We start from the raw sequence: 23015 nt of genomic DNA, 5'->3' as shown, positions 1-23015 counted from the left end.
GGACATGTCGGACATTTTTGACACATTTTTGGGACCATTGTCATTTATACAGCGATCAGTGCAATTAAAAATGCACTGATTACGGTGTAAATGGCACTGGCAGTGAAGGGGTTAACCACTAGGGGGCGGGGAGGGGTTAAGTGTGTCCTAGGGAGTGATTACTAACTGTAGGGGGATGGGCTGTATGTGTGACGTCACTGATCTCTGCTCCGATGACAGAGAGCAGAGATCGAGTGACACTTGTCACTAGGCAGAACAGGGAGATGCTGTTTACAACGGCATCTCCCTTTTCGTCCTCTCCGTGAGGCGATCGCGGGTATCCCCGTGGCGATCGAGTCCGCAGGACCCGCGACCCGACTCACGGAGCTCCTGGCCGGCGCGCGGCGCGCACGCAATGGCACGGCGGGCAATTTCAAATGAACGTACAGGTACGCCCATTTGCCCAGCCGTGCCATTCTGCCGACGTACATCGGCGTGCGCCGGTCGGGAACTGGTTAAGGTAAATGCATGCTATGCCTATTGAGACCACCAGGGGCTGCCAAGAGCACAAACCTACACATGCTGACTCTGTCTCAGGTGTTGTAATCGCTGTTTATGTCCCAGCGTCTCAAGCAGGCTGCAAACAGGTAAGGTGGAAAGGGGGATTTCTCATGTTTGAATGTTCCCCCCCCCAGGCTAGAGAGGGGCCACAGGGGTCTAGAAAGTGGTTATACCACCCGGGCTCTGCGGCCTAATGGCCACCATCTCTCAAGATAGCCGTTCAGGCAGATCTTGTTACCAGCCTCCCTCCCTCCCCCCCCCCCCATCCCCAGCCTTTCTCCCTCCCCCCCCCCCCCATCCCCAGCCTTTCTCCGGAAGCATGACAGGAGAGTCGGCAGCGCGGGAAGCGCTCGTTTTTTTCAAAACTCAAGGGGGCGGTAGAGGAGGGGGCGGGACGTCAGCACAGGTGCTTAGACTCCCACTCAGGCCAGCTGCAGGCTATTAGAGGCACTCTGTACAGGTGCACACAGCCTTCTGAGAGACACAGAGCTGACGGTCGCATGTAAGGTGGGACACAGGCATTCTCCTAGGCAGCATTTACTGAAGTAACACCAGACTGAGCATTGGGTAGCAAGGCTTTTAGCCAGACTACATCGCTCAGCGGGCAGTGTTCATTTGTATACCTCACACCTTGTTGCTTTGCACTATGGGTAGAAGAGGTTCAAGCACCCCAGGAACCGGAGACACTAGGGGATCTCGTTCAGGTTCTGAGGGCCCCCTGTCGGCAGCATCCTCCCCCCCTAAAGATGGGCCAGGGACGGCTAGCCAGGGAGAGCCATCGGGGTCAGGGGCTACACCTGCTTCTGGCACTTCAGCCCCTGTATATATTACACAAGAGGTTTTTTCCTCAACCATTAATGGTCTAGAGGAAAGATTAATGGCCGTGATTACGTCTTCACTCAGTGGAAGAAAACGCACTAGGCTTTCCTCTGTTCCCCAAGACCCTCAGACAGAGGAGCTCTGGGATAAAGGAGATGAATCCCTTTCAGAGGATCGGGATGGGATGGATGATTCCTCTTCGGAGGATTCAGGTGGAGAGGGACCCTCTGCGACTTCCCAAGAGGAGAAAGTCTTAGTGCAGATCCTCACTGGATTGGTCCGCTCCACATTTAAGTTGCCCATACCTGAAACTGCTAAAGAATCCTCTTCTGCTTTGGGGTCACTGAAACCTTTCCAAGCAGCACATGCTTTTCCTGTTCATACTTTACTTGAAAAGCTTATTTATTCTGAGTGTGATCACCCAGACAAACGTTTTTTTCCGCCGAGAAAGTTTTCAACACTTTATCCGATGGAAGAAAAGTTTATTAAAATGTGGGGAATACCGGCTATTGATGCCGCCATTTACTCCGTAAATAATAGCCTGACTTGTCCTGTAGACAATGCTCAGATGCTCAGGGATCCTGTAGATAAAAGGATGGAATCCCTATTGAAGGATGTTTTCTCCTTAGCAGGATCAGTGGCCCAACCTGCAGTAGCAGCGATTGGAGTCTGTCAATACTTAAGAGACCATGTTAAGCAGGTCATCAAAGTATTACCTGAACAGCAGGCCCAGGGGTTTGCTAACCTTCCAGCGGCCTTATGCTTTGTGGTTGACGCCATTAGAGATTCTATCGTGCAAACCTCCCGTCTTTCACTGGGGTTGGTGCATATACGTAGAATCTTATGGTTGAAAAATTGGTCAGCCGAAGCACCATGTAAGAAGCTACTGGCTGGGTTGTTTGGAGAGGACTTGGATAACTATATCAGGAGAATCTCTTGTGGGAAAAGCACTCTCTTACCTGTCAAGAAGAAGAGTAAGCGTCCCTCTTTCAAACTGACTCTTTCCCCAGCGCCGGGGGCTTCAAGCTCCAGGCAGTCTCGACGGCCGCCTCTATCGGGGTCCAGAGACAAGAGTCAACCCCAGGGACAAAAGAAGTCCTGGGGAAAGAAGCCTACTAGGCAAAACACTAAGACCTCTGCATGAGGGGGCGCCCCCGCTCACTCGAGTGGGGGGAAGACTGCGACAGTTCTCAGAGCTCTGGCAGGAGGACTTCCAGGACAGATGGGTAATCTCCACGGTAACCTTGGGGTACAAGCTGGAGTTTCAGGAATTCCCCTCTCCTCGGTTCCTCAGATCAAATGTTCCCAGAGACCCAGAGAAGAAGCAGTCGCTCCTTCTAGCGTTAGAGCGACTTTTGTCGCAGGAGGTCATTATGATAGTTCCCGCAAAGGACCAGGGATTGGGCTTCTATTCCAACCTTTTTACGGTCCAAAAGCCAAATGGGGATGTCAGGCCCATTCTGGACTTAAGGGATCTGAACCGATTCCTAAGGATTCAATCCTTCCGCATGGAATCAATTCGAACAGTAGTTCCCACCCTGCAGGGAGGAGAATTTCTGGCATCAATAGACATCAGAGATGCATATCTGCATGTGCCCATTTTTCCTGCTCATCAGAAGTTTCTGCGCTTCGAGGTAGGAGGGCACCATTTCCAGTTTGTGGCTCTGCCTTTCGGGATAGCCACTGCACCTCGAGTGTTCACAAAGATCTTGGCTCCTCCTCTGGCCAGATTAAGGGCTCAGGGTATAGCTGTCATAGCATACCTAGACGACCTGCTCTTGATAGACCGGTCGGTAGCCTCTTTGAAGGGAAACTTGAGGACCACGGTCAGGTATCTAGAACAACTGGGTTGGATCCTCAACTTAGAAAAGTCTTTCCTAAAACCAGTAAGAAGACTGGAGTATTTAGGTCTGATTATAGATGCAAGCCAGGAGAAGATATTTTTACCCCAGGCAAAGATCACTGCTTTGAGAGAGCTGATTCTGACAGTAAGGACCAAGAAGGGTCCCTCAGTCCGCCTTTGTATGAGGCTACTAGGGAAGATGGTGTCTTCATTCGAAGCAGTTCCCTATGCTCAGTTTCACTCAAGAATGCTGCAACACAGTATTCTGTCGACCTGGAACAAGAAGGTTCAGGCATTAGACTTTCCGATGCACCTGTCGCATGCGGTGCGTCAGAGCCTCAATTGGTGGCTCATACCCGAAAACCTGCAGAAGGGGAAATCCTTTCTACCGGTTACCTGGACGGTGGTAACAACAGATGCCAGTCTGTCAGGTTGGGGAGCAGTTCTGGAACAGGCTGCGGTCCAAGGGGTATGGTCCAAGACAGAGAGGACCTTACCCATCAACATTCTGGAGATCCGGGCGATGCATCTAGCTCTAAAAGCCTGGACTATCAGGCTACAGGGTTGTCCGGTCAGGATCCAGTCCGACAATGCCACAGCAGTGGCTTATGTCAATCATCAGGGAGGCACCCGGAGCCGAGCTGCTCAAAAAGAGGTGAACCAGATCTTAGTCTGGGCAGAGATGCATGTGCCATGCATATCGGCAGTTTTCATCCCGGGAATAGAAAATTGGCAGGCGGACTATCTAAGTCGCCAGCAGTTACTTCCAGGGGAATGGTCTCTGCATCCCGACGTCTTTTGGGCCATATGCCAAAGATGCATCCCGATTCAACAAAAAGATAGACAGATTTGTGGCAAGGACAAAAGATCCTCTTGCATGCGGGACGGATGCGTTGGTGATTCCGTGGCATCGGTTCTCACTGATTTACGCATTCCCGCCTATTCTGCTACTACCACGACTCCTTCGCAGGATCAGGCAGGAAAGGAAGTCGGTACTTCTGGTGGCCCCCGCTTGGCCCAGAAGGACTTGGTATGCAGAAATAGTAAGGATGACGGTGGGTTCCCGTGGACCCTACCGGTACGCCCAGACCTGTTATCTCAAGGTCCAGTGTTCCATCCTGCCTTACAAACGCTAAATTTGACGGTTTGGCTATTGAGACCCACGTTCTGAAGAGTCGTGGGCTCTCAGGTCCTGTCATATCTACCTTGATTAATGCAAGGAAGCCAGCTTCCAGGATAATTTATCATAGAGTCTGGAAGGCTTATATAACCTGGTGTGAATCCAGAGGTTGGCATCCCAGGAAATATGTCATAGGTAGAATCCTTGATTTTCTACAGATGGGATTAGAGATGAAGCTGGCCTTGAGTACCATCAAGGGCCAGGTTTCTGCTTTATCAGTATTATTTCAGCGGCCACTTGCTTCGCATTCTTTGGTCCGAAACTTTATGCAGGGGGTGATGCGTCTTAATCCTCCGGTTAAAGCGCCCCTAAACCCCTGGGACTTGAATTTGGTCCTGGCTGTGTTACAGAAACAGCCTTTTGAACCAATAAGTCAGATTCCTTTGGTCTTGTTGACAAGGAAATTAATTTTTCTGGTGGCCATCTCTTCTGCTAGAAGAGTATCAGAATTAGCAGCTCTTTCCTGTAAGGAGCCTTATTTGATTATACACAAGGATAGAGTGGTACTACGCCCTCATCCTAGTTTTTTACCGAAGGTGGTTTCTGATTTTCATTTAAACCAAGACATTGTTCTACCTTCCTTTTTTCCAGATCCCTGTTCTCTGGAAGAGAGATCTCTACATTCGTTGGATGTAGTAAGAGCAGTTAAGGCCTATCTAGGGGCAACTACTCAGATCCGCAAGACGGATGTTTTGTTTGTGCTGCCAGAGGGTCCCAATAGAGGACAGGCAACGTCAAAAGCTACCATTTCTAAATGGATTTGACAGTTGATCATTCAAGCTTACGGTTTGAAACAGAAGATTCCTCCGTTTCAGATCAGGGCACATTCCACAAGGGCTATTGTTGCTTCTTGGGCAGTGCATCACCGGGCCTCTATGGCTCAAATCTGCAAGGCCGCAACCTGGTCTTCAGTTCATACATTCACCAGATTCTATCAGGTGGATGTGAGAAGGCATGAGGATATCGCCTTTGGGCGTAGTGTGCTGCAGGCAGCGGTACAGGGTCCTCAGGTCTGATTGCACCCTACTTGGTCGTGGTTCCCCCCCCTCAGGTAGCATTGCTCTGGGACATCCCATCAGTAATTACTGTGGCTCTGTGTCCCGTGATGTTCGAGAAAGAAAATAGGATTTTTTAAAACAGCTTACCTGTAAAATCCTTTTCTTTCGAAGGACATCACGGGACACAGAGGTCCCGCCCCTCTTCTAATACACTATATTGCTTGGCTACAAAACTGAGGTATCCCTGCAAGGGGGAGGGATTATATAGGGGGGTTGAACTTCCTGATAGGGTGTGCCAGTGTCCAATCACCAGTGATACCTATATAACCCATCAGTAATTACTGTGGCTCTGTGTCCCGTGATGTCCTTCGAAAGAAAAGGATTTTACAGGTAAGCTGTTTTAAAAAATCCTATTTTCTGTCTGCTGCTTCGTTCTTCTGCTATCTACGTGAGTCACTTCTGACAAGTTTTTCTTGACACCAAGAGAAAAATGGTGACAGGGGAGGGATCTCCAGCTGATTGACAGCTTCAGCATTGTTCCTGTGTGCTGTGTAAAGGAGGTGTGTCCCTTCTCTCCAATCAGCTCTCAGAGCTCTCCTCATTGAACTCTGCAGAGTGTAACTTCAGCTCCCGCCACCTTTTTCTGACGGTTCAGACAAGCTTTAAATATTCAGCATTTTGAAGGGATGAAGAGAAGGCTGCAGATAAACGCATACAACTTATGTAGGAATATTGGTTTCATATCTGTGTATCACCTGAGGTCAGTCACGTTACTGGATATTTAGAAGAAATATCCACACATCACTGTAGATCAAAATCCTTTTCATTTGGACATCCCAAAAACTACAGGAATCGGAATGCTGAGTAGACGCATTTCGCACACTTCATGTGCGCTTAGTCTAGGGCTGGGGAAAAAATTGATTTAAATCTTGAATCGAGTTGAGAGGTCAAATCGATTCAAAAGTTAAGCAAATCGATTTTTTTTTTTTTTTCACCGTGCCGGTCTCGAGTTGCGGGCAGTAGTTTATAGGCGAAGCCGCGGTTTCGGCCTAGTCCGCTAGACCGGACGCCACGGACTAGGCAGCGGCCTCGCCTAAAAACACCTGCCTGTAGCTCCCCAGGACTGGCGCTGACACCGCGCCGGTCCCGAGGAGCTGCGGGCAGGAGTTTTTAGGCGAGGCCGTGGCTTCGGCCTAGTCCGTGAGGCCAAAAGCCGCAGACTAGGCCAAAGCCGCGGCCTCGCCTAAAAACTCCTGCCCGCGGCTCCTCGGGACCGCAGCGGTGTCCACAAAAAAAAAAAACTCGATTCAAATCGTGAATCGAGTTTTTTTTTTTTTTTTTTTTTTTTTTTTAAGAAAATTTTTTTTAAGGTACTTATATAGCGCTGTCAATTTATGCAATGCTTTACATATACATTGTACATTCACATCAGTCCCTGCCCTCAAGGAGCTTACAATCTAATGTCCCCAATTTTTAGACAGAAGCCAATTAACTTACCAGCATGTCTTTGGAGTGTGGGAGTTAAAGCTAGTGGTTCCTTTAAAAGCTTTCAATTAGTATATTTTTTTATGTGTTTGTTATTACGGTATTTTAATTATTCATTTGTTTTTATTTATTTTTCTGCAGATGACCCTAAACTAGGACTGGGGCCAGAATTTGACATCATCGAATATTGCAGAAGGGAATGGAGAGGCAATACTCCAGTTGCAAAGCAAATGAGGGAGGTGAGGTCTCACTGTTTTTTGGGTATTGCATTTTCTGCCAAATAACAAATCTAGTAAACCAAGTAAGTTTTTGGAACGGCCTCCCAATGTCCATCCAAAATGTATCTCCTTTAAAGTTTGGCAGCTGCTGAGGAATTGTTGGGGCATTAAACCGCAGTCTATTATTCTAGCTCCTTTCTGCGGTTCCCTGTTCTCCGTGCCTACAGCAGCTATTTGAAAAGGTTATTACACATTTTAAGGAAAGTTTTTTTTTTTTTTTTTTTTTTTTTTTTTTTTTTATTATACCGTAGCAAATGGGAACACCCAAATGTGAGCAGGAACACCTCCAAGATTGGTAGGAACGCAACTGGAAACATTGATGAGAATATCTTATTGTTAGAGTGCCAAAGAGTTCTACACAAGTTTTTTTAGGCAACAAGAGGAATGACTGCATCATACGATTTCTTTTACAGATTAGGTAGTTTTTTTTCCTAAATTATCACATGGTAATGTTTTGTGGCCATATCATTCAGAAACAGTGCTTGGGGAATCTGATGTACATGTAATAATCAATTTAAAAATTTGATTTAGCAAATAAAGCTATAATTCATTATATAAGATCAGTGACACAACAGGTACCTATATATCATGACGGTCTGACGCCATTCTCCAATATGAACCCCTCTACCTAGTTGTAAAAGTAATTTTATTTTATAAACCACACTGAATGGTTACTAATAGGTAGGGGATTATCTGATGATCTGCCAGGACATTCCTGCTTCTCCCTGAATGAGGGATCAACTTAGGCTTCCTGTCACTGTCCTTCAGGCCCCCGGTACACACTGATGCAGCACGGGATTCGCAGCAATTCCCGTACCGCACCACATCACAATCGCACACCACTGCAAGTGTCAATGTTACGTTAACGACTCCCCAAAAAACGTTTGCAAAACGCAATGTGATTGGTGTGAACACCCATGTGATCTGATTCCAGTGCAGCAAAAAAAAAAAAAAAAAGGCGCATGCACCTTTTTACATACGGGTACAGTGCAATTTGAGCCATACAAAATTAATGGGCTCAAATCGCACTGCAAAAGAATTGTATGTGATTTGAACAGGAATGCTGTGCGATTCCTGTCCAAATCACACTTCGGCTTCCCACGCCATATCAGTGTGAACCTAGGCTCAAGAAGATTGTAAATACTGTAAGGGCTTATGTAGATGAGCGTTGTTTTCATGTATTTGGTATTCATTTCAAATGTGGGAAAACAATAACCGTCTACATGAGCAGATTCTGATTTACATACCTGAGGCTCCATTTGACCTTCTTTGCTTTGTATTGGGTTTCTTTGGATGCAGTGGGTCTCGTAGAGATGCGTTCGCATCACAGGCAATGCAGATCAAGTGCAACTTTTACTGTTCTGTGCTGGAAAGCATGTGAGGGAAAAAAAACATGTAGGGAGACACTATTGTAACCTGCTTCCTGTAAAATGTGCAAATGTACCTGAATGATCAGGACTTGATAAAAGTACAAAGCCTTTTTGTCACCAGAGCAAGCAGTGAGGAGGTATATCTGCCAGAGACAGAGCAAGAAGAACCCGTCAGGTGGTTTAACCAATGACCTGTGGTATCTAAAACTAAAAAAGGAAGAAAAAATTGTCTCGAGATGTATTTAAAGTTCTGTTAAACCTTGGATATCCAACATTAACAATGTTCTCCCGTATAAAAAGGAAATCTATGCCCACAGGGGTTGCCCAACCAAGTACGGCAAAGTTTGGGATGCCTGGCTGGAAAACGCTTCCACCTGCAATACACCCTCAGATTAATATATTTCAAAATACAAGACTCCCTCTTAAGCATTAAAATGTGAATGGAGCCTGCTCGATATTTTTTACCTTTTTATACTCTCTTTCCTTTTCTTTTTTGTTTGTTGCCCAATTCATTCTCTGCTGTAACTCGAATAACATTCTACTGTACCATGGATGTATATGACCTGCATGTAAACTACTCTTTCAATAAAAACACCATGTTAACTGTAAAAAAAAAAAAAAAAGTTCTGTTAAACCTCAGCATTTTAAAGTTTAACATACTGAGCACAATTAAATAAATGCTCCCCAGTAAACTACTTGTTAAAGTGGTTCTAGCTGCATGATTAATCGTTAATCGCTATTCAGCCCCCTTTACGAACCTAATAAGCCATTTCCGCAATTCTATGTAAATGTGCAGAGCCGAGCTGTCAAAAAAAGCAAAAGCCACAAATGTTTATCATTCTTCAGCGCAGAGAGATAGAGATGAGATACAATGTAGCATTCGGTTCTTTTAGAATTAGATCAAAGGGATGAACTTTGGTCTGTAAATGAGGTCAGTTTAACCACTTAAAGACAAAACCTTTTTCTGACACTTGTTTGCTTACTAGTTAAAATAAGTATTTTTTGCTAGGAAATTACTTAATTACTTAGAACCCCCAAATATAAATATATATATATATATATCAGAGGTCCTAGAGAATAAAATAGCGGTTGTTGCAGTATTTTATGGCACACTGTATTTACGCAGCGGTTTTTTAAACCAATGAATAAAAAAAAAAAAAAAAAAAACGAAACCGTAAAGTTAGCCAATTTTTTTGTATAATGTAAAAGATGATGTTATGCCGTGAGAATCATGATATTTATTCTAAACAAAAAAATCGTGATTGTCGTTTTATCCAGAATCGTGCAGCTCTAAGTGGTTCTAAAGGCTAGACTTTTTTTTTACCCTAATGCATTCCCTGCATTAAGATAAAAAATGTCCCATGAATTGTATCACCTACCTCACCTCCCTTTTTATATTTGCCTGAACCCTATCTGGATTCATCGCTGTGCTCATCTGCAGAGGGCACTGGTCTTTCTCCCTCTTCACAGGCTCAGGCTCTTCATCAACGTGAGGGGGGATTAGCACTGACCACCATGTAACAGGGGATTTTACGCCACCCACCAATAGAAAAGAGGGATTTCTACTCTGACACCGATGTAATAAGAGCATTTACACCAACCACCAGTGTAAGGGGGAATATACAATGACCTCCATGTAAGGGGGAATTTACACTGACAACCATTGTCGAGGAGATTTGTACTGACCACCAATGTAAGGTGACACTTCTACACCAACCACCAATGTTAGGGGGGATTTACACTGACACGTGAGGGCAATTCTGCTCTTACCACCAATGTAAAGGGAAATGTACACTGATCACCAATGTTATGAATAATATGCACTGACAACCAATGTAATGGGAGATTTTACATCAACATCCAATAAAGGGGGATTTCTACACTGGCCACCAATGTAAGGGGGATTTGCACTCCCCGCCAATTTAAATGGGGCTTCTACATGGACCACCAATGTAATGGAGGATTCTTAACTGACCACAAATGCAAGTTTGGATTTTTTTAATGATTACCAATATAAAGAGCAGTTTCAACACTGGCCACCAATGTAATGGGGATTTACACTGACCACTAATGTAATAGGAGCATTCACAGTAACCACCAATGTAAAGAGGGATTTACATTGACCACCAATGTAAGGGGGGACCTTCACACTGGCCACTAGTGTGAATGAAATGATTGTACACCAAGCCCCAATGTAATGGGAAGATTCACACTGACCACCAATGTAACAGACATTTACCCTGCATTCACATTTGTGTGTGTCGAGAATACATGCAAAATTGCTTTCCTGACACCACAGAAATGTGCTGCCCTTTAGCAGATACACAGAAGTGCCACTAATTGCAAATGACACCCTCATGCATTGGCTGAGATGTGCGTGTTCACATGCACTAAAATTCAGGGTGCTTTTGAAGAAGGGTTCCACCTCCAATTTGCTTACCTTTGCAGAACAGGCTGATGTTAGGCTTAATGACTATAGTTGTAGGCAGGACTTTCAAGCATGCTCCTTTACCTTCCTAGTGAACAGCATTCAGCAGAAGTGATGGTAGATATGACCTCGGGGGGACATGATATACATATGAATGCCGCCTCTATTTACATATCAATGCCGCGCTCCGCGACTGTTTACATATTAATGCAGGTTAATTACGTATAAACACAAGGTCTGCAGGTGAGTCATCTGTACATGGCAATAGGGCATAGCTAGGCAGCAGCAACAGAACTTTACACTGAGATATCGGGACACAGCACAGGACTAAAACTTCATGGGATAAGGGAATTTAAACTGGGATAGTTGGCAAGTATGAGGCAGCTGCTTTGGGCCCCACAACAATGATGAGGCCCAGGGCAGCTGCCCCTTTTGCCCTACCTTTAAAAACGGTTCTGAAAGCATTGCATGACTGTGTAATTTTTTTATTAAAGTAACGCAGTGCCACATTGAAAAAAATGGCCTAGTCATGAAGGGGGGTAAATCTTCTGGTGGTTAAAGAATGGGTGTCTAAACTAAATTTATATTATGGGTATGGAGGAATTAACAGCTAGCCTACCCCAAATTCAAAGCTAAAATGGGGGGCTTGGAGGATTTAGTCACCTCAGATATTTTCGGACTGATGGGGAACCATGCAGAAAGCCCACAGGGAAGGGCCCCCCCCTCTATTTTCTCTTTTTTGATTTCTGCTATTTATTTTAATTGTATGGGGATGCAGAGGTGTATGAACGAATATAAAATTGAATGACGAACAGGCTAAAAAAAATAATAATAGATATGGAATGTCTGCACAGGTTGTACCTCAGTACTGGTAGCATGATATTGGTTCATCATAGCTTTATTTTCTGTTTGTATATACTTTGTGTTCTTTCTTTTTCATCATGGGTAATGCATATTCTATCAATTGTTGCTTCCTATGGGAGTTTATATGGCAAGTAAACAACATATATAAATCATTGTATTTATGTGTGTACAGTATAAAATAAATTTACATAAAAACAACAATCGTGGCAATGTAATACAGTTGCAGTACCCATACACAGCAGGTGGGGATTAATTACATGAAGTTTACAATGCATCTCATACAAGAATTTCTTCACAGGGTGCTTCCAGCTAGAGAAATCCTACGAGTTTCAATTTGTTCCTTTTGCAAATCTTCTTCAGGGAAGAATTTTATTATAATCTGTATGCAATAAAATACACTGCATTTTTTATATATTTTGTTTATTTGCCATATTAAGTCCCATGAGAGACAACAATTGGTAGAATATGTATTTATAGGGATGTTGGCAATAGATGGTCTTTTATAAAGTCTCAATCTATTTACGGGGTAAAGCATATTTGGCATCCTACATTGAATCAACCTGCATATTTATTTTGAAAAACTGTCCCAAACAGCACTGCTTTTAACCTGGAGCCATGGTCATGTAGCCATCAACAAAGCAGTTCTCTTCTTTTCACCCCTAGAGACTGGGAGAATGCTGCTAGCCGTATTCATGACATATCTTGGTGATGTCAGTATTGGCTTTTGTATTGCACTTCCCACAGTGCAGTTTTTTGGGACGTTGGTGTTAATCCACAAGCATGCTAGTTTGTGGAGTTTAAAGTACATTCCATTATGATAAACATGGGTGAATAACAGAGTGGGCAGGCATCACTCTCACAGTGTGCAGAGAACACTGAGAACTTCCACTAGTGACATCATGACATCACCCCTTAGTAAAATACTGAGGAAGCAGTAAGTGACCGATCTATTATGTGGTGACTAATCATCCACCATTACAAGAAGAGAGGTACTGATGACTATCACATGACTTTACTTTGTGTTAGATAATGGGGTCATTGGAGGTTGCTTTTCCAAATAGCTACAATACAGTGCCTTGAAAAAATATTCATACCCCTTGAATTTTCCACATTTTGTTATGTTACAACCAAAAACTTAAATATATTTTATTGGGATTTTATCTGATAGACCAAAATAAAGTGGCACCTAATTGTGAAGTGGAAGGAAATTGATAGACAAATGATTGACAAATATCTGAAAAGTGTGCCATGCATTTGTATTCAGCCCCCTTTACTTTGATACCCCTAACTAAAATCTAGTGGAACCAATTGCCATCACCTGTTTAGTAAATAGAGTCCATCTGTGTGTAATTTAATCTCTGTATAAATACAGCTGTTCTGTGAAGCCCTCAAAGGTTTGTTAGAGAACCTTAGTGAACCAAGCAACACACCAAACAGGTCAGGGATAAAGTTGTGGAGAAGTTTAAAGCAGGGTTAGGTTATAAAAAAAATATCCCAAGCGTTGAACATTTCACGGAGCATGGTTCAATCCATCATCTGAAAATGTAAAGAGTATAGCACAACTGCAAACCTACCAAGACATGGCCGTCCACATAAACTGACAGGCCGGGGGGCGTGGCTTGCGGCACATGGAGTAGGACATACTGAAGGCTCTCTCCGCTGAGACTCCTGACTTCCAACCTGTTTTATCCCTCTTGCACGTTGCCTCCACTACTGCAGCCTAACTCTGTGCACAGTATACCCCGGGCTACCGATAGGTATCGTCCCCGGCCATAACAAATATGTCCCGGCGTGGTAAATATCTGCAAGCGGCCCCGGACGACGCGGTGCAAGTCCCACCACATGGATACCTCTGTTAAGGGGACCAGCGGCGCAGCAGGGACCCATCCTGATCACCCTGTGGAGAATGAGACAGAGCAGCAATGGGCTGAGGACCCGGCAAAACTTCTCTAGGACACAGTGAGTACTCCAGCACTCCTGAACACAGACAGGGATCCCACTGCACATGACACTCAAGACCCAGAGCCCACTCTAGAAGAAATCTTTCTTGTAATCTCATCCTGCAATGTTAATCTCACTAATCTAACCACAGAATTTAAAGGAGTGAAGCTGGAGTTTGCTTTGATCCGACAGCACATGCAAAAGCTGAGGGACTGCATTGCAGCCCTGGAAGGCCGTATGAGCGCTATAGAAGATGATGTGGAACCATTACAACACGAGGTACGCCAAGTGCAAAACCTGACCTCCACCCACGCTGCATGCTTGGAAGATATGGAGAACAGGATGAGAAGGAACAGTGTGCGGGCTGTGGGTATACCAGAGAGAGCTGAAGGGAAAAACCCTGTTGCCTTTATTGAAAGGTGGCTCACTGAAACCTTTGGCAAAGAAACCTTCTCTCACCTGGTGGTGTAGAAAAAGCACATTGTGTACCTGCCATACCTCTTCGCCCTGGTGAACCGCCAAGACCGTTTTTATTTAAATTCTTGAATTTCAAAGATAGAGACACTGCTCTTTACCTGGCCAGAACCAAGGGAGAGGCTATGAAGATGGACAACGTCCGGATTTCCATCTTCCCTGATTTTTCTGCAGACATGCAAAGAAAACGGGCAAAGTTTAGAGGTAAAGAAGCGGCTCAGCCGCTTTGATGTTTCCTACGCCATGTTATACCTTGCTCAGCTTCGGGTGTCAGCCAATGATGAAATCCATTTTTTTGACAACCCTGCTGTGGCCTCTGAATGGCTAGATTGGATGGAACATACCCCGCGGAAACATAGGCAAGATTGATCTAGGAAGCTCTGCTTGCTTTATCTCCTTGTAGGAGTAGCCCTGGGATACCAGCTGCGCCAACCCATTGCTCTGGGAATTGTATACCTCTTTAAGGCGTTGTAGATGCACTTTGCGCTCTCTATTTAACGCTTTTCTTTAAGTGGAACTTGCAAGTCCCCTCAGCTCGAAGGGTGACTCGGAAACATTGGCCCCCCCTCAACATTTGTCCCGCGTGGATGTTCCACTCAAGTTTGCTCCCTGAGTTCTGTGGGGATGCAGTTGCTCATCCTTTATTTTTATTTCTGTTTATTTAGTTTTTTCTACGTTGGGCTCTGTTGGCCCAGAGTGGAGATATACCTCGCAATGTGAACTGTGTGACTGTCCACTAACCCCTTTACTTGTCCTCCTCCCTAACAGCCGGACTATGCATGCTGCGGTGATGTATATCCAGACCTGCTTCGGCCTCTAGGCAACAAATTTATACACTTCCTTGCTTAATACCTATAATGTTTGCAACCATGCTCTTAGTATATCTCTACTTTACCCGCCTGCTACCGGGTACCAGTCCTTTATGCGCCCTTATAACGCAGTACAGCACTTATGGCCGTTGAATATAATCTGATTTCATGGAATGTGAGGGGGCTGGGGGATGGAGTGAAGCGACAAGCTTTTTTTTTCGACTCTTAAATTATATCATTCTGCAGTGGTGTGACTGCAGGAGACACACCTCTTGCCAACTACTATATCTATGCTAAGGTCCCGCCGCTATCCTGTACAGTTTCACTCCACCCATACATCCTACTCCAGAGGCGTTAGCATCCTAATATCTCACACTGTTTCTTTTAGTCTGCTTCCTTCATGAGTGGACAATCGGGGCAGATTTTTTTTTTGCTATGTAAACTTGATGGTTTGCTATGTATTGTTGCCAATGTCTATGTCCCTCCACTCTTCTCTTCCGAGAGCCTGAACTGCTTAGCTCAATTTATTGCACCATATCCCACTGTACCTGTTTGGGTCATGGGAGACTCTAATAACCTTCTAGATAGACAACTGCATAAATGGTCGCCCCACAGTGGACGCCAAGTAGACCTTTCTGGTCATACTTTGTTCGCTAGGCTAATTGCAGAGCTCGGTCTGGGGGATGTGTGGAGGGACAGGTACCCTGACGGAAATACTACTCATGTTACTCTGCAACACATAGAGCTCTTTCACAAATTGATCTCTGCCTATGTAATCCTCTGGCTATGCAAAAGATTTCCCTGATAGAATATGTGCCACGTAGTATCTCAGATCACTCCCTCAGAGCGCTAATTTCTGTCCCGGATATCCTGGGGGAGAGGCTGTGGAAGGTGAACCAATTTTAGCTCCACCTGTTCCCCTCTGCCGACTCAATACTGAGAGCCCTGGATGACTTTATAAAAATGAGGGCACAGCGGCCTGAGGGAGTTGTCTGGGATGCTCTTAAGGCACACCTCAGGGGTCTAATTATTCATCAAACAGGTAAGATTAAAACAACCACCAAAGAATGGGAATCCCTGGTACTGAATGAAGCTAAAAAAAGCAAAGGAAACCTATATAGCTAACCCCACACAGGCCTTTAGAGCGTAGCTGGTTGGAAGCTCAGACTCTTCACCAAAAAGATGTACTGACCGATGCGGAGAAGAAGCGATTTTTCTTACAGCAATGGTACTTTGAAGAAGGGAAGAATACTGGCCACTTGCTGGCTGTGCTTTCCCGGTCCCAGCAGGCAAAATCGCATATAGATTCTATTCAAGACCCTGCGGGGGAATGTATCCATGGACTGGATAGCATGACAGATGTATTTAAAGATTTTTTTTTTTCAAGGATATCTACTCGTCTAAGGCTGCCCCAACAGAGGGAGGAGTTGCAATTTTTAGATCAATGCCCCCTCCCTACTTTATCTCCAACTGCTCGTAGGGCACTGAGTACGGATATTAAGTTGGAAGAGCTAACTGAAGCAGTGATGGCCATGGCTAATGGCAAATCCCCAGGTACTGACGGTCTCCCTGCAGAGATTTATAAGAGGTATAGCAAGCCCACCCTGCCTGTTCTGTTAAAAACTCTTACTGAGGCTCTTAAAGGTGGTAGTCTCCCTCATTCCATGAAGCGGTTATCTTGGTAATACCGAAACCTGGAAAAGGACCCACTCCTACCTGATTCCTGTCGACCCATCTCTCTGATTAACACTGATGTTAACCTATTGGCCAGGGTACTTGCAACCAGACTGGCGGGTATGGTTGCTGGACTGGTGCATCTGGAACAGTTGGGTTTTATACCAGCCAGATCGACAGCATTGAACATACGTAGACTATTCCTGAATATCCAGCTCCCAGTAGATAATCCTGGCAACAAGACGGTATTCTCCCTTGACGCTGCCAAGGCTTTTGATAGCGTTGAGTGGAGATACCTATGGGCGGTGCTGCGGAGGTTCTGTGTGGGGAAGACATTTCTCCCCTGGGTGCAGTTGCTATACGCGGATCCTAGAGCGAGAGTTAGAATCAATGGAGCTCTGTCTGAGGCCTTCCCACTGTTCAGGGGGACTAGGCAGGGGTACCCTCTTTCACCCTTGCTTTTCACTCTGGCTCTGGAGCCGTTGGCAGCCAAGATTAGAGCCTCTCCAGAGGTAGTTAGATTCTGTCGTGGCGAGAGGGAGGACAAACTCTCCCTTTATGCAGATGACACCCTGATCTTTTTAGGGGACACTGCTGGTTCCCTGAAATCTGTCATGTGCTTAATAAACCAGTTTGGACAATATTCGGGGTTCACCATTAACTGGCACAAATCCTCCCTTTTGGTGCTAGATCCCTTAGAGGTCCCCTCTTCCCGAATAGATGTCTCAATTAGAAGTAGTCCCCTCCTTTAAATACTTTGGGATTGTGGTGACCGGGACACTGGACATTATATTAAATTAAACCTCAAACCTTTGCTGCAGAAGTTTAAACACAAGAGCATTAGCTGGTGTAAACTACCCCTGTCAGTGACTGGTAGGGCTAATCTTGTCAAAATGGTGTGTAATATATATATATATATATATATATATATATATATATATATATATATATATATATATATATATATATATATATATATATATATATATATATAATATGCCATACCATTTTGACAAGATTAACGCTCTATTGTGGATACCACGCTACTGGTTCAACCGCATAGAATCGCAATACAGAACACTGATTTGGAAGAGTGGTGTGGCTCGGATTAAACTGTCCACGCTGCAGTACCCTAAGGAATTGGGTGGAATGGCAGTTCCCCACTCCTTTTACATACTTTTTGGCTGCGCAGTTGCAGCACCTTTCTGTGTGGGACCTGCAGGAAACGCTAGACCCCTCCAGGACATTGCTGACCTTGAGGAATACGCAACGATGTCCCAACTGGAAATGGGAATCCCGGCGGCCTTACCAGAATGCCCAACTGTACAACTAATTGCCAAACTGTGGAAGGAAATTAAAAAGAGAATGGGGATGACAGGGTTCCTTGCATGTACTCCAATTTGGCGTAATAGTTCATATCCCGAATTTGGTCAAAATCCCTGGCTACTCAGTATGGCAGAGGGCTAGAATTAAATACTTCTCGCAGTTGTTCGACAGGTCCACTTTGAAACCTTATGACCAATTGCGACAGGAATTTCCACAGCTTCGCAATAGCCATTATCATCTATACTTACAAGTGAAACACGCTGAGAGTGCAGGGTAGAAGTTTGAATTTACACATGGAAGAGTCTGACTTAATTACCTCAGTTTGGCTACCTCTGATAAAAAAAAGCAGTATTTCCTGAATCTACGCATGTCTGCTATCATATATACAGGCTCCGGACCTGTTACCGTGTAGGGACAAATGGAAATGTGATATCGGCCCTATTGATGAGGAAAGATGGACGCAGATCCTAGCTACTGGCCTGTTGGTTTCTGTATCTGCCTCACAGAAACTATCACATTTGTTTATTCTTCATCTGACCTATAGAACCCCTGTTAAACTGCATAGAAGGGGTAGGAGGGACTCCCCCTTGTGTCCAAAATGCCAAATTCACCCTGGCACTCTGATACACCTATTGTGGAAATGTCCAAAACTGATGAGATACTGGCAAAATGTGCTTGGAGTCATTAACAGTATCTATCGGTTACAATTACCACTGTGTCCGGCTACTTGTCTGCTTGGTAACCTAGAAGAGGAATTATACTCCCCATCTACCTACACTGCTCTACTCAAGCTATTATATCTAGCTAAGAAACTGATAGCACAATATTGGCTCTCACCTCAGGTGCCTACGTAGATCCGGAAGTTGTAATTTTATACTTATTGCTTTTTGTACAATAAAAACTATTTTCTTATGTAAGAAAAAAAAAAGCTGACAGGCCAGGTAAGGAGAACATTAAAGAAACTAAGAGGGGAGGCCACCCTTATAACTCATGCTTAGTCATAAATAGTAGTCTCTCGCCCAATGCCACTCCTCAGATGTGGAGGCCATATCCGTAACCAAAAACAAGCATAATTAAATAGAAAGGATACCAGAGAACAACACAAGAAAGTGGTCTTCCTGGGCCCAAAGACAGTTACTGTGGATATAGTGGGCAATAATGGGAGAGTAGTATAAAAAATTAACAATGTTTATTAACAGTACCGAATACTAAAATGTACAAAAATATCACCAACAATTGGTTAGATATAGGTGGTCCAACAAACACTAATGGATGGGCTTATCGAATGTAAAATGCACGCGGTATTCACATTGGCCAGACCCACAAAACAATGAATAAACAATAACAGACATAAAAACACATAAAACATACACGGTGCAGGCGCCTGAATTACCACATATGCAGAAGGTCCCTATTGCTAAACGCCAAATATAATTGTTAAAAAACCTAGTAGATAATTACAAAGGGGCATTGTGCAGATGTGGTCCCCCGGGGAGATGGGGATATTTGAATTAGGCCAAAACAAGAACTGCCAATCTAGTGATAACTCCCCTGAGAAATGTCACCATCTGCTGAATGTTCTTAGTAAGTGGATAGGAGGAACTTCAAAGGTAGGTTTTGCATGCGCATGCTTAAAACATTCCATTCACAAAAGTCTATTCCTAGGGTTAGATAAATAATATGACATTCAGGGAGTCTCTCTCAAAGTATGGTGATTAATTAGAACCGCACAGTTGATTAAAGTGGCCTCTGCCAGGTGCTATTCGCATAACAAAGCAAGATAACTTGAGATTGCCTGGAACTGTCCTTATAGTTCAGTATGAGTCATTTACCAGTGGTTTGATGTCTATCACTGCACATTGTCCCAGGATCCACATTTACCTGAGCAGTGCCACACAAGTGTTAGCAACGGTTCTATGCGGAGATGCCGAATGAAAACAAAAGCTGAAAGGATTACGTTACCGTCTCTTGATAGTATGAGGATGGCAGTCAGCGTCTCCTATGTTTCTGTGGCAACACAACAGCTCCGTAGTTTCTCCACTTGTGATAAAAGTGCTGTCTATGACGTGCTGTGTCATATAGGAGCGTGGTAAATGGCACTCCACTTGTCCATGGGTTCAGGCTGCGGCTGTAACATATGACAGATAATCACCTTGCTGTTTGGCGGTTCCATATGGAGAGATCAATTTCTCCTATCTGAGGTCCCCGTCTCCCATTGGAGTAGGAAGATGACTGGGTCGGCGTCTGCACACCGTGATTACGTCGGTGCGTTTCGCAACGTCATGTCACGTAGCTTCAACTGGACGTGGAGGGAGCTAGCAGACATCTCTCCCTCTTATTGCTCCGAGATGCTGTCGCCCCTCCTTCAGTTTAACCAATAGATTTAACAGGGACGGGCTGAAAAGACAACAATACCAAGCCCAGGTAGGAGTTCAATGTGTCTGACATTGGTCTATGTTTTCACAGTTCTTATGGTGAGATGGTCGCATTTAGATAGTTATACCCGAGTAGAGAGACAAAGTAGAAGACAGAGCCTATTTAAACTATACCTCCCAGCTAAAGCCCCTAACCTTCCTAATTCCCTATGGCATTCATACATAACATGTACCTTAACGAAAGTAAGCAATTAATAAATAGCGCACCATAAAAAAAGTAAATAAAAAAAAAAAAAATATAGCGGTGCCGTAATTTTCACTGGGAAAGGGGAAACAGGGACCGGAGTAAGGATATATGCCACAAAAGACCAGGTAAAGTGCAGTAAAGGAGACAAAAAAGATGAGGAGATAGTAGAGAGAGGAGGAGACTTCAAGGCAATACCAGAAGAAGAAGTCCATGTCCCCCTACTTAGGCCATTAGGGCAGAAAGTATACGTTGCATACTCAAGGGAAGAAAAAAAAAATTTTTTTTATTTTTATTTATGGTGCTTTTTTATTGCTTACTTTCGTTAAGGTACATGTTATGTATGAATGCCATAGGGAATTAGGAAGGATAGGGGCTTTAGCTGGGAGGTATAGTTTAAATAGGCTCTGTCTTCTACTTTGTCTCTCTACTCGGGTATAACTATCTAAATGCGACCATCTCACCATAAGAACTGTGAAAACATAGACCAATGTCAGACACAAAATAGAACTCCTACCCAGGCTTGGTATTGTCTTTTCAGCCCGTCCCTGTTAAATCTATTGGTTAAACTGAAGAAGGAGGGGCGACAGCATCTCTGAGCAATAAGAGGGAGAGATGTCTGTTAACTCCCTCCACGTCCAGTTGAAGCTACGTGACATGACGTTGTGAAACGCGTCGACGTAATCACAGTGTGCAGACGCCGACCCAGTCATCTTCCTACTCCAATGGGAGACGGGGACCTCAGATAGGAGAAATTGAATCTCTCCATACAGAACTGCCAAACGGCAAGGTGATTATCTGTCATATGTTACAGCTGCAGCCTGAACCCATGGACAAGCGGAGTGCCATTTACCACGCTCCTATATGACACAGCACATCATAGACAGCACTTTTATCACAAGTGGAGAAACTACGGAGATGTTGTGTTGCCACAGAAACATAGGAGACGCTGACTGCCATCCTCATACTATCAAGAGACGGTAACGTAATCCTTTCAGCTTTTGTTTTCATTCGGCATCTCCGCATAGATCCGTTGCTAACACTTGTGTGGCACTGCTCAGGTAAATGTGGATCCTGGGACAATGTGCAGTGATAGACATCAAACCACTGGTAAATGACTTATACTGAACTATAAGGACAGTTCCAGGCAATCTCAAGTTATCTTGCTTTGTTATGCGAATAGCACCTGGCAGAGGCCACTTTAATCAACTGTACGGTTCTAATTAATCACCATACTTTGAGAGAGACTCTCTTAATGTCATATTATTTCTTTAACCCTAGGAATAGACTTTTGTGAATGGAATGTTTTAAGCATGGCCATGCAAAACCTACCTTTTGAAGTTCCTGCTATCCACTTACTAAGAACATTCAGCAGATGGTGACATTTCTCAGCGGAGTTATCACTAGATTGGCAGTTCTTGTTCTGGCCTAATTCAAATATCCCTAACTCCCCGGGGGACCACATCTGCACAATGCCCCTTTGTAATTATCTACTAGGTTTTTTAACAATTATATTTGGCGTTTAGCCATAGGGACCTTCTGTATATGTGGTAATACAGGTGCCTGCACTGTGTATGTTTTATGTCTTTTTATGTCTGTTATTGTTTGGCCAGACCCACAAAACAATGAACAATGGGCATACCGCGTGCATTTTGCATTCGATAGGCCCATCCATTAGTGTTTGTTGGACCAACTATATCTAACCAATTGTTGGTGATATTTTTGTACATTTTAGCATTCGGTACTGTTAATAAACATTGTTCATTTTTTATACTACTCTCCCATTATTGCCCACTATATCCACAGTAACTGTCTTTGGGTCCAGGAAGACCACTTTCTTGTGTTCTTCTCTGGTATCCTTTCTATTTAATTAAGGAGAACATTAACCAGAGAAGCAGCCAAGAGGCCCATGGAACTCTGGACAACTATTAGTCGTGCACTCCACAAATCTGGCCTTTATGGCAGAGTGGCAAGAAGAAAGCCATTGTTGAAAGAAACCCATAAGAAGTCCCATTTCCAGTTTGTGAAAAGCCATGTTGGGGATACAGCAAACATGCGGAAGAAGGTGCTCTGGTCAGGTGAGACCAGTTTAACTTTTTGGCCTAAAAGCAAAACGCTGTGTGTGGTGGAAAACAAACACTTCCTATCACTCTGAACAGACCATCCCCAACGTGAAACATGGTGGTAGCATCATCGTGTTGTGGGGATGCAGCAGGGACAGGGAAGCTAGTCAGGGTTGATGGGAAGATGGATGGAGCCAAATACAGGGCAATCGTAGAAGAAAACCTATAATGCCGCGTGCACACCACCGGTTTTGCCATCGGAATAAACTCCGAAGGTTTCTCCGACGGAACTCTGACAGAATTC

General features: G+C 44.3%; 1 protein-coding gene across 2 annotated transcripts in view; it reads left to right on the top strand.

Annotated features, from left to right (window-relative positions):
* Positions 1-23015, top strand: part of OTULIN (OTU deubiquitinase with linear linkage specificity) — a 99694-nt gene that overhangs the window by 37556 nt on the left and 39123 nt on the right. For both annotated transcript variants that reach the window (XM_073630861.1, XM_073630860.1), the window contains exon 6: positions 7007-7104. In XM_073630861.1, the coding sequence (XP_073486962.1) occupies positions 7007-7104 (98 nt within the window). The remainder of the gene's footprint in view (positions 1-7006; positions 7105-23015) is intronic.

This window comes from Aquarana catesbeiana, linkage group LG05, assembly GCF_042186555.1.
Source record: "Aquarana catesbeiana isolate 2022-GZ linkage group LG05, ASM4218655v1, whole genome shotgun sequence".
Classification (NCBI taxonomy): Eukaryota; Metazoa; Chordata; class Amphibia; order Anura; family Ranidae; genus Aquarana; species Aquarana catesbeiana.
The sequence above is the reverse complement of the archived record's forward strand: the minus strand, read 5'-3'. Positions and strand labels throughout refer to the sequence as shown.